The sequence below is a fragment of the Cetorhinus maximus genome, unplaced genomic scaffold (genome assembly GCF_964194155.1).
Source record: "Cetorhinus maximus unplaced genomic scaffold, sCetMax3.hap1.1 HAP1_SCAFFOLD_805, whole genome shotgun sequence".
Taxonomy (NCBI): domain Eukaryota; kingdom Metazoa; phylum Chordata; class Chondrichthyes; order Lamniformes; family Cetorhinidae; genus Cetorhinus; species Cetorhinus maximus.
Window position 1 is genome coordinate 119,887 of NW_027596747.1, and position 12,030 is coordinate 131,916.

At 45.5% G+C, this 12,030-nt stretch overlaps 2 protein-coding genes across 2 annotated transcripts in view; one reads left to right on the forward strand and one right to left on the reverse strand.

The window, feature by feature from the left end:
* LOC144674800 (complement C4-like) overlaps window positions 1-12,030 on the forward strand; it is a 141,244-nt gene that overhangs the window by 105,439 nt on the left and 23,775 nt on the right. The window contains exons 18-19 of the mRNA XM_078535996.1: window positions 5,215-5,329; window positions 8,798-8,868. Coding sequence (XP_078392122.1) covers window positions 5,215-5,329; window positions 8,798-8,868 — 186 coding nt within the window. The remainder of the gene's footprint in view (window positions 1-5,214; window positions 5,330-8,797; window positions 8,869-12,030) is intronic.
* On the reverse strand, window positions 6,535-8,476 carry LOC144674801 (uncharacterized). Its single transcript, XM_078535997.1, has 3 exons — window positions 8,419-8,476; window positions 7,972-8,222; window positions 6,535-7,461 (listed from the first exon to the last, which is right to left on the reverse strand). The coding sequence occupies exons 1-3, from the start codon at window positions 8,474-8,476 to the stop codon at window positions 6,811-6,813; spliced, it is 960 nt and encodes a 319-aa protein (XP_078392123.1). The 3' UTR covers window positions 6,535-6,810.

Sequence of the window (12,030 nt, forward strand, 5' to 3'; positions counted from 1 at the left end):
GGTCAGAGCCCCTGCGATCTCCTCCCTTGCCTCCCTCAGCAGTCTGGGACACCAATCATCCGGACCTGGAGATTTGTCCACTTTTAAGCCTGCCAACACCTCCAATACCTTGTCACTCTCTATATCAATTTGCTTACAAACCTCGCAGACTCTCTCCCCGAGTTCAATACCTTCATCTTCATTCTCTTGGGTGAAGATGGGCATGAAGTATTCATTCAACAGTCTAGTGATGTCATCTGGCTCCACCCATAGATTGCCCCTTGGTCCCTTATGGACCCTACTCTTTCCCTGGTAGAGGATACTCTTCCCATTGATGTACTTATAGAATATCTTGGGATTTCCCTACCTTTACCAGCCAGAGCTTTCTCATATCCTCTCTTTGCTCTCCTATTTGCTTTCTTAAGCTCCACCCTGCACTGTCTGTGCTCCACTAACGCCTCTGCTCATTTGCTTCCCTTGTACCTGCTAAAAGCCTCTCTTTTCCTTCTCATCGTAACCTGAATATCTCTGGTCATCCATGGTTCCCTGGGCTTGTTACTCCTTCCTATCACCCTAGAGGGAACATGATGAGCCTGTACCCTCCCCATTTCCTTTTTGAACACCCCCCACTGTTCCTCTGTAGATTTCCCCACAAGTAACTGTTCCCAGTCTACCTTGGCCAGATCCTGCCTTATTTTACTAAAATCCACTCTCCCCCAATCCAAAACATGGCAATACTTCTTAACCCATTCAGTTCTTCCATCTCAAAGGTCCTGATTTTTTTAAAAGGTGTGCTGTTACAATTGACTCGATTCTTAGATCATTCTCATTTGAAGGTGCCAGGAAGTGTGTGGGAGTGGGAAAGTGTTATGAAACTGGATTGGCCAGGTGGGGAGGTGGAGAGGTGTAAAACACGCAGGATGGCCCTTGAAGTCTAATATCCCATCCGCTGGTATTGAAGCTGACTGATGCCTCTTCAGTGACCGATGGGATATCTGTATTCTAGGAATTGTTGCCCAGTTTCACCCGGCTGGGTCTGTTTGTGTGCAGTCGAACTTCCTTTAGATCATGGCCTGAGCCTGAATTTAGGTGTGAATTTGAACAGCAAGCTCTGGAAATGTCTTCCTTCTTAAGCTGATGCACTAAATAAGCAGTTGTACATTAGCAACCTGATAGTTTCTGACCTTCACCATTGACGCAAAATGTTGTTGTGGTTCCACCGCGCTAATTTTCCAACACAAGTTAACGGTGCACATCCTGTACTAAAGGGAAAATGGGACCCCCTGTTGAAGACCTGCGCACCATTAAAATGGTGCAGAGGAAATGACATTGATTTGGGTTGAATAGAGGTGGAGGAATACCTTTCATTTGTGCTGGTGCAGCAGTTACCTGCCGCCAACATAATTCCAACTCTGCCTGTAGGTGGAATACTGTTTGAGAAAATAATGCAATTTTATGTATAATTGTTTTCATAACTTACGTTAGTGCATTGTTTCACATACCAGCGTCCGGGATACCTAAGGGTAAACTTCGTGTATGGCACTGCTGGCCTGTATGGATTAAAATGGGTTTGAAGATAAAAAATAGGAGTAGGCTTGGGGGGCAAATGAACACTGGTACGGATCTGTTGAGATGAATGGTCTATTTCAGTGCTGTAGATGTCTAGGTGTAATATCTAGGTGTAAACAGAAACAAATAATAAAACAAGACATATAAAAGATGGTGGGAGATATACAGCAGCGTAGGCATCCTAGCTACAGCAACAACTTGCATTCATAAAAACAAAAAGCTAAAAGCTACTGCGGATGCTGGAAATCCAAAACAAAAACAGAATTACCTGGAAAAACTCAGCAGGTCTGGCAGCATCGGTGGAGAAGAAATCAGTTAACGTTTCGAGCCTTCACAGCCCTTCGGCAGAACTGAAGCATAGTTAGGAGAGGGGTGAAATATAAGCTGGTTTAAGGTGGGGGGGGCGGGGGGGGAGAAAGAAGTTGAGGGTGGGGTGGTTGTAGGGATAAGCAAGCAGTGATAAGAGCAGATAATCAAAAGATGTAACAGACAAAAGGATCAAAGAGGTGTTGAAGGTGGTGATATTTGTCTAAGAAAAGTGCTAATTAAGAATGGAAGACAGGACACTCAAGGTACAGCTCTAGTGGGGATGGGGTGGAAAAGACTAACAAGGTTTCAGTTTTAGATTTAAAAATAATGGAAATAGGTGGGGAAAGAAGAATCTATATAAATTATTGAAAAAAAAAGGTGGGGGGGGGGGAGAAACGGGGTGGGGATGGGGGGAGGGGGAGTTTAAGATCTAAAGTTGTTGAATTCAATATTCAGCCCGGAAGGCTGTAAAGTGCCTAGTCGGAAGATGAGGTGCTGTTCCTCCAGTTTGCGTTGGGCTTCACTGGAACAATGCAGCAAGCCAAGGACAGACATGTGGGCAAGAGAACAGGGTGGAGTGTTAAAATGGCAAGCGACAGGGAGGTTTGGGTCTTTCTTGCGGACAGACCGCAGGTGTTCTGCAAAACGGTCGCCCAGTTTGCGTTTGGTCTCTCCAATGTAGAGGAGACCGCATTGGGAGCAACGAATGCAGTAGACTAAGTTAGGGGAAATGCAAGTGAAATGCTGCTTCACTTGAAAGGAGTGTTTGGGCCCTTGGACGGTGAGGAGAGAGGAGTGAAGGGGCAGGTGTCGCATCTTCTGCGTGGGCATGGGGAGGTGCCATAGGTGGGGGTTGAGGAGTAGGGGGTGATGGAGGAGTGGACCAGGGTGTCCCGGAGGGAATGATCCCCACGGAATGCCGTCAGGGGGGGTGAAGGGAAGATGTGTTTGGTGGTGGCATCATGCTGGAGTTGGCGGAAATGGCGGAGGATGATCCTTTGAATGCGGAGGCTGGTGGGGTGATAAGTGAGGACAAGGGGGACCCTATCATGTTTCTGGGAAGGAGGAGAAGGCGTGAGGGAGGATGCGTGGAATATGGGCCGGACACGGTTGAGGGCCCTGTCAACGACCGTGGATGGAAAACCTCGGTTAAGGAAGAAGGAGGACATGTCAGAGGAGCTGTTTTTGAAGGTAGCGTCATCAGAACAGATGCGACGGAGGCGAAGGAACTGAGAGAATGGGATGGAGTCTTTACAGGAAGCGGGGTGTGAGGAGCTGTAGTCGAGGTAGCTGTGGGAGTCGGTAGGCTTGTAATGGATATTGGTGGACAGTCTATCATCAGAAATTGAGACAGAGAGGTCAAGGAAGGGAAGAGAAGTGTCAGAGATGGACCATGTGAAAATGACGGAGGGGTGGAGATTGGAAGCAAAATTAATAAATTTTTCCCGGTCCCGACGAGAGCATGAAGCAGCACCGAAGTAATCATCGATGTACCGGAGAAAGAGTTGTGGGAGGGGGCCGGAGTAGGACTGGAACAAGGAATGTTCCACATACAAGATAAAGAGACAGGCATAGCTGGGGCCCATGCGGGTACCCATAGCCACACCTTTTATTTGGAGGAAGTGAGAGGAGTTAAAGGAGAAATTGTTCAGTGTGAGAACAAGTTCAGCCAGACGGAGGAGAGTAGTGGTGGATGGGGATTGTTGGGGCCTCTGTTCAAGGAAGAAGCTAAGGGCCCTCAGACCATCCTGGTGGGGGATGGAGGTGTAGAGGGATTGGACATCCATGGTGAAGAGGAAGCGGTTGGGGCCAGGGAACTGGAAATTGTTGATGTGACGTAAGGTGTCAGAGGAATCACGGATGTAGGTGGGAAGGGACTGGGCAAGGGGAGAGAGAAGGGAGTCAAGATAACGAGAAATGAGTTCCGTGGGGCAGGAACAGGCTGACACGATCGGTCTGCCAGGACAGTTCTGTTTGTGGATTTTGGGTAGGAGGTAGAAGCGGGCCGTCCGAGGTTGGGCGACTATCAAGTTGGAAGCTGTGGGAGGAAGATCTCCAGAGGAGATGAGGTCAGTGACAGTCCTGGAAACAATGGCTTGATGTTCTGTGGTGGGGTCATGGTCCAGGGAGAGGTAGGAGGAAGTGTCTGCGAGTTGACGCTCAGCCTCCGCGAGGTAGAAGTCAATGCGCCAGACAACAACAGTACCACCCTTGTCAGCGGGTTTGATGACAATGTTGGGGTTGGACCTGAGAGAACGGAGTGCAGTGAGTTCAGAGAGAGACAGATTAGAATGGGTGAGAGGAGCAGAGAAATTGAGACGGCTAATGTCACGCCGACAGTTCTCAATGAAAAGATCAAGAGAAGGTAAGAATCCAGAGGGAGGGGTCCAAGTGGAGGGAGAATATTGGAGGTGGGTAAAAGGATCCGTTGAACAGGGAGAGGACTCCTGCCCAAAGAAGTGAGCACGGAGACGAAGACGGCGGAAGAAGAGTTCAGCATCGTGCCGAGCCCGAAATTCATTGAGATGAGGGCGTAAGGGTATGAAACTAAGTCCTTTGCTAAGCACTGAACGTTCAGCATCAGAGAGGGGAAGGTCAGGGGGTATAGTGAATACGCGGCTGGGGCTGGGATTGGAAGATGGGGTGAGGACGGAGGGACAAGCAGGGGTGGAGGGTCCCAGATGGGTGTTGGTGTTGATGAGTTGTTGGAGCTTGCGTTCCTTAGCACTTGAGAGAAAGAGAAAATGTTTCTTGTTGAGGCGACGGATGAGGCGAAGAATAAAATGAAACTGGGGGCACGCGCAGCTTTCATATATCGTCTTTCGTGCTATCTTTCCATGAGATTCACAAGAACGATTGTGAAATGCAATTTTGGCACCAAAGCTCATAAGGAGATTGTTTATGAGGAGCTTGGTAAAAGGAATTGGTGTGAAGGAGTGTTTGAAAGCAGGTGGAGAAGTTGGAGATATTTTGAGAGGAAATTCAGGAGCTTAGGGCTGGGACAGCTGAAGGCAAGGCCGCAATGGTGGAGCAATTAAAATAAGAGGCTCTCCAGAGGCCAGAGTTGAATGATTGCAGATGGCTTTGAAGGTTTTACAGCTGCGGAAGATTAGAGAGCTAGGGAGGAGCGAGGATGTGAATGGATTGAAAACAAGAATGAGAACATTAAAATGAAGCTTTCAATTAACCAAGCATCAAAGTAGGTCAGCGACCACAAGGGGGAATTGTAATCTGGACCTATTCTTGTTTGGTTACCCTTAAGTTTCCCCCAAGTGGAAGAGCAAGCATGGAGTCTCTTTCCATCACACAATGAAATGGTCACCTAATGTTTCCTTCCTGCCTGTTTTTATTTTTCAGCTGCTGTGAATGTAGATGAAGATTTTCTCGATGAAACATCTATCCATGTTCGCAGTGTGTTTCCGCACAGCTGGCTGTGGAAAACGGTCGAGGTCTTAAATGCGGGGGATCACAAGTAAGCTGGTCTGATGGGATCATGCAGTGATTAATATAACCAGGCTTTAAGTAAAAAAAAAAGTTTGCAGTCACTGACATCATTATTATTATTAATGAAGAGCAGGTGGCATTTAGTGCAGGACCTGACTGAGTTTAGGGTCTACGCATAGAACATTCACCAGATTCACCACAGGTCCATCATCGAAAAGGGAGTTTTCCTAAACATTTATGGAATACTATATTATATTATAGGTGAAAATTATATTTCACCTCTGTTCTATTTTACCTAATTCTGGTGAAGAGTCATACGGACTCGAAACGTTAACTGTGTTCCTCTCCGCAGATGCTGTCAGACTTGCTGAGTTTTTCCAGGTAATTTTGTTTTTGTCGACGGAATACTAGTTTGGTTTCAACCCGATAATTTTGTCAAATTGGGCACCACAATTTACAACTGATGCCAAGGTCTTGGAGAGGACCGCTGAAGGAATTTAATGGAATGGTTCCAGTCATAAGGTTATTACAGTTCCATGTATAGACCCGGGGAGCTGGTATTGTCTTCCATAGAGAAGGGAAGGCGGAAATAATATTTGATGCATTGTTTCAAATCATAAATTCTATAGATACAATTAATACAGAGAAACTATTTAAAATGGCAGAGGGGTCGATAACAGGAACGCATATATTGAAGGTGATTGTAAAATAAGCAGAGGCGACAGGATGAGAAACTATTTTAAGTAACAATTGGTTCTGATATGAAATGGCTGCCTGAATAGGAGATGGACGGGGATTCAATAGTCACCTTCAAAATGCAATTGGGGCAATAATTGAATGAGCAAAAAAATGCAGGGATGGAGAAAGGAATGTGGGAGTCGATCTAAGAATATTGCCCTGGTTAAAGAGCCAGTACAGGTCTGATGGGCCAAGTAACCTCCTGCTGTGTTGCACTGCTCTATAATCCATAGCTAAAAGTTAGGAAGACACTAGACAAAATAAATTGAATAAAGTAGAACTTACATGCAGCCAACCAAATATCGATCAATTATTGTACCATCCTCTGGAAAAGTGCGAATCCACTGATGAAACTAAATAACTGAACCACACAGAAGAGGGAGTTTCAGCTGACATTACCAGCCTCTGCTGAAAAAAAACATGCAGTGGGGTATGAGAACAAGTGTTCTCATCGGTCTATGCTGTTTTCTCATTGGTCTATACTGTTTTCTCATTGGTCTGTGCTGTTTTCTCATTGCTCTGTGCTGTTTTCTCATCGGTCTGTGCTGTTTTCTCGTCGGTCTATACTGTTTTCTCATTGGTCTGTGCTGTTTTCTCATCGGTCTGTGCTGTTTTCTCATCGGTCTGTGCTGTTTTCTCGTCGGTCTATACTGTTTTCTCATTGGTCTGTGCTGTTTTCTCATCAGTCTGTGCTGTTTTCTCATCGCTCTGTGCTGTTTTCTCATCGGTCTGTGCTGTTTTCTCATCGGTCTGTGCTGTTTTCTCGTCGGTCTATACTGTTTTCTCATTGGTCTGTGCTGTTTTCTCATCAGTCTGTGCTGTTTTCTCATCAGTCTGTGCTGTTTTCTCATCAGTCTGTGCTGTTTTCTCATCAGTCTGTGCTGTTTTCTCATCAGTCTGTGCTGTTTTCTCATCAGTCTGTGCTGTTTTCTCATCAGTCTGTGCTGTTTTCTCATGGATCTGTGCTGTTTTCTCATCGGTCTGTGCTGTTTTCTCATCAGTCTGTGCTGTTTTCTCATCAGTCTGTGCTGTTTTCTCATCAGTCTGTGCTGTTTTCTCATCAGTCTGTGCTGTTTTCTCATCAGTCTGTGCTGTTTTCTCATCAGTCTGTGCTGTTTTCTCATCAGTCTGTGCTGTTTTCTCATCAGTTTGTGCTGTTTTCTCATCAGTCTGTGCTGTTTTCTCATCAGTCTGTGCTGTTTTCTCATCAGTTTGTGCTGTTTTCTCATCAGTCTGTGCTGTTTTCTCATCAGTTTGTGCTGTTTTCTCATCAGTCTGTGCTGTTTTCTCATCAGTCTGTGCTGTTTTCTCATCAGTTTGTGCTGTTTTCTCATCAGTCTGTGCTGTTTTCTCATCAGTCTGTGCTGTTTTCTCATCAGTTTGTGCTGTTTTCTCATCGGTCTGTGCTGTTTTCTCGTCGGTCTATACTGTTTTCTCATCGGTCTGTGCTGTTTTCTCATGGGTCTGTGCTGTTTTCTCATCAGTCTGTGCTGTTTTCTCATCGCTCTGTGCTGTTTTCTCATCGGTCTGTGCTGTTTTCTCGTCGGTCTATACTGTTTTCTCATCGGTCTATGCTGTTTTCTCATGGGTCTGTGCTGTTTTCTCATCAGTCTGTGCTGTTTTCTCATCGCTCTGTGCTGTTTTCTCATCGCTCTGTGCTGTTTTCTCATCGCTCTGTGCTGTTTTCTCATCGGTCTGTGCTGTTTTCTCGTCGGTCTATACTGTTTTCTCATGGGTCTGTGCTGTTTTCTCATCAGTCTGTGCTGTTTTCTCATCAGTTTGTGCTGTTTTCTCATCAGTCTGTGCTGTTTTCTCATCAGTCTGTGCTGTTTTCTCATCGGTTTGTGCTGTTTTCTCATCGGTCTGTGCTGTTTTCTCGTCGGTCTATACTGTTTTCTCATCGGTCTGTGCTGTTTTCTCGTCGGTCTATACTGTTTTCTCATCGGTCTGTGCTGTTTTCTCATCGGTCTGTGCTGTTTTCTCATCGGTCTGTGCTGTTTTCTCATCGGTCTGTGCTGTTTTCTCATCGGTCTGTGCTGTTTTCTCATCGGTCTGTGCTGTTTTCTCATCGGTCTGTGCTGTTTTCTCATCGGTCTGTGCTGTTTTCTCATCGGTCTGTGCTGTTTTCTCATCGGTCTGTGCTGTTTTCTCATCGGTCTGTGCTGTTTTCTCATCGGTCTGTGCTGTTTTCTCATCGGTCTATGCTGTTTTCTCATCGGTCTATGCTGTTTTGCCCCATGTGGCAAGTGAAGAATGAAGAGTGTCCACAGTCATGGTAGTTCCTGCGTGGTCCATTTACAAATGCAGGGAAGTGATGGGGCTCAGCACCAGTGATCAGTGGATGCAGATGACTGTGCAAAAAGGGCACAATCTCATTACTCATCCATGACACCTGGTATTCAGTTCTGTTGATTTCAATCAAACCAATATTGGGCATGTTATATAACGGTTTACTTCTCGTCTCCTAAAACCTGAAAGATGGATCTCCTGTACGAGCGCGGTCAGTACAGAGAGGTAACTATTTCCTGCGCACTTGCCCTGGGTATCAGCACAAAACAGAGGCTACTGGATGGATCACTTCTTGCAGGACACGTCCAATGTTTAAATATGTTGCACTAATGTGGCTGAGTATTAGAATGTGTTCGAAATAAGCAGCTGATTCATTAACAGGAAGTATTTTCATGTTGATTTCAGCAGTGAGGTCTTGACTTCAATTTAATTTAAGACTCTATTTTCTCCTCACAAATCTATCTTATAGGTTAAGAAACTACATTCCTGATTCCATAACCACTTGGGAAATTCAGGCAGTTGGCATGTTTGAAAACAAAGGTACCATTTTTCAACTGATTGTTGATGAGGACTAGTGCAATCCTCTGACCTTTATATATTCAAGTGCCATCTTCCCTGTACAGGATCTGAAATGTCTTATGTTGGAAAAGTGTTTACAGGTCTAGATGAAGAGGGATGGGAGGAGGCTCATATGGAACATTCTCTTACATTCTCTTACAGTTTTACATCGTCTCCTCATCTAAGTCATTAATCCAGATTGCAAATGGTATTGGATGATGTGACCAGCAAAGGTCTAAAAAGGAAATTGAATTGGGAGTTAAGGGAAATTAACTTGCAGGGCCACCGGGATAGAGTGGAGAAATAGGACTGGGTGGAGTACTGGAAAGGGCCAGAATGGGCTCAGTTGGCCAAAAGGCTTCCTTCTGTGCCATGAAGAGTCGATGAACAATTGCACTCCCATCTAATAATGAGTTCTATTGAAGGCAGCACGTTTGAATATCGGGTGGAGTATATAACAGCCAGTCGATATGAACCTGCCTGCTTTGCACTACTCCTACACTGTAAAGAATGGCCTCAAGTCTACAGCACAGAAACGGTCATTGACCCAACTGTTTCATGCCATTGTTTATGTTCCAATGTGAGGAAGAAAAGTTCTTCCTCACGTTGTTCCTGCACTTTTTTCCCCAAATTGTAACTCTGTATTCCCTAGCCCTTGAACCATGTTAATATGAATTAAGAGCATCAGCACATGCGACATTAGAGCTGAAGAAGACCATATGGTTCCTCCACACCGCTGCACCATTTAATATGATCATGGCTGATCATCGGCCTTAACTCCACTCTGTTGCCCACCATCCCATCCCCTTAATCTGCAGAGAAACCAAAGATTACTCTATCTCCGCCTTATTTAATATATATTTTACAATAGCGCATCCACAGTCTTCTCGGGTAGCGAATTCCGAAGATTCACACCCCTTTGAGTAAAGAAATGTCCCCTCTTCACAGTCTAAAATGATTGGCCCATTATCCTAAGACTGTGCCCCGTGTGATTGATTTCCCAGCCAAGGGGTACAACCACTTTGTACCGAAACAGTCCCTTCAATGGGATATCCTCTCATTCTTCTCAAATCCAGAGATTATAGGCACACATTACTCAGCCTCTCATCGTACGCCAACCCACTCATTCCAGGAACCAGTCTAATGAATCTCCAATGCATTGCCTTCATTGCAGGTATATGCTTCCTTAAACGTGATGACATAAACTACATATGGTGCTGTAAGTGTGGTTTCACCAAAGATGAGCACAATTGTGGGAGGACTTCCTTAGTTTTTCACTGCTATGCGGGCAATAAAAGCCAACATGCCATTTATTTTCTAATTGCTTACTATTTACATATTTCACACTTTTTAAAAGTATTTTTTTTTCTAAACGTGCTACTAAAATGAATGACCTGATAGCTCTCCACATTCTATTGCCCCCTGCTTTCCACTCACATAACCTGTCTGTATCTGCAGCATCGATGTTCCCTCTCTGCTGCTTACACTCTCTTACAGTTTTACATCGTTTCCTCTTCTAAGTCATTAATCCAGATTGCAAATAGCAGAGTCCCGAGTGCTGATCCTTGCAGCACTCCAATAGTCACAGCCCACCAACATGAAAAGCCTCGGATGTTCCTGCTCTCTGCTTCTGTCTAATCCAATGCTAACATATTACTTCAAATGCATCAAATACAAACTTGCAAATTGACTTTTTTTTTGTTACTGATGGAATAGATTTTGAAAATCCAGGCAGGTTGTATCAAATGATTGCACTTCATCTCCCAGGATTATTACATCTTCAAAAAAACAAACTCTAACATGATTTCCCTTCCCGAAAGCCATGCTGATTGTGTCTAATGACACCGTTATTTACTAAGTGCATTGTTAAGATTGACTTGAGAAGAGATTCTACCATTTTCAAGATAAGTGATATCAGGCTAACTAGCCTATGGTTCCCTGTTTTTCTCTTTCCCTCTTTTCTCGAATAATGGATTAGATTTTCCAAAATCCAACCTGCTAGGACAGTTCTAGAATCCCGTGGAGTTAGAAAAATCATACCGAGCACAACCATTACCTCTGCAGCTACCTGTTTTAAATCCCAGATCATCAGGCCCTCGGTGCCTCCATGTTAGGGTGCCCTTGTGCTCCTCCACCTGCCTCACCAAAGCCCATCCATCCCAGGGAGGCTGCCATCCATCCAATGCTGCGGGTCCTCCTCTATATTGCCTCTCATCTCAGGAATCCGTCTGCTGTCATTAATTGGACATTCAACATGGAGATGATCTCTTAATAGGGAGACGGAAGATACCAACTCTTACAATGAACAGAAGCATATGCTCCACCATTGGCAGTTTGGCAGGCTGGAGGGGGAGGGGGGGCGGTGCCCCTAGATTCCTCGAATGGCCTTACCACCAGGGTCCCACTCGCCCTGACCTCTCCACAATTTTGCGGTGAGGGTCACAAGGCCTAAGGAGGCCTTGCCCAAATCAGGCTCTTGGGGGAACTAATTAATGACCACATAAGGGCCATTTCCCACCCAGCTTCAATTTTCACTCTGACCAGAGGAGTTCAAGGGCAAGGGGCGAATTCTAAAACATGATCCTGGTCATCCCTCGGGCGGGATCTCACCAACAGCCTCCTATCAGGATGGAGCAGCCCCTGACAATGTTGGCCATTGCTGGTGCTTCCTATCACCTGAACTGTCCACCATCATCCCCACCTTCACCCTGATGTCCATCCAGTGCTCTAGGACCTCCCCTATTGTATTTCTCACCCCCAGACTCCGTCTGCTCTCATTAATTAGATATTAAAGAGATAGCCTCTTAATATGGTGCTGGAAGATTCCAACACTTACAATAGACAGAATTATATGTTCTACCACTGGCGGGGTGGCAGGCAAAGTGGCTGGGGGCAGGGGGGGGATGCCCTTAAATTCCTCGGATGGCCTTACTACTGGGGTCCCAGCCTGAGACCCTCACAATTGACTGGTGCTGGGCTCCCGGGACTTAGACTATGGGGACTGCTTGTAGTCTCAGTCCTGTCCACTGCAGCTTCTCCCACTACAGGGACTAGGGAGCTGCTGGCCAATCAGATTATACGACATCTCTCTGACTGAGGGGCGGAAGTCCTGCCTGCAGCTAATTAATGCTCATTGGAGCATTA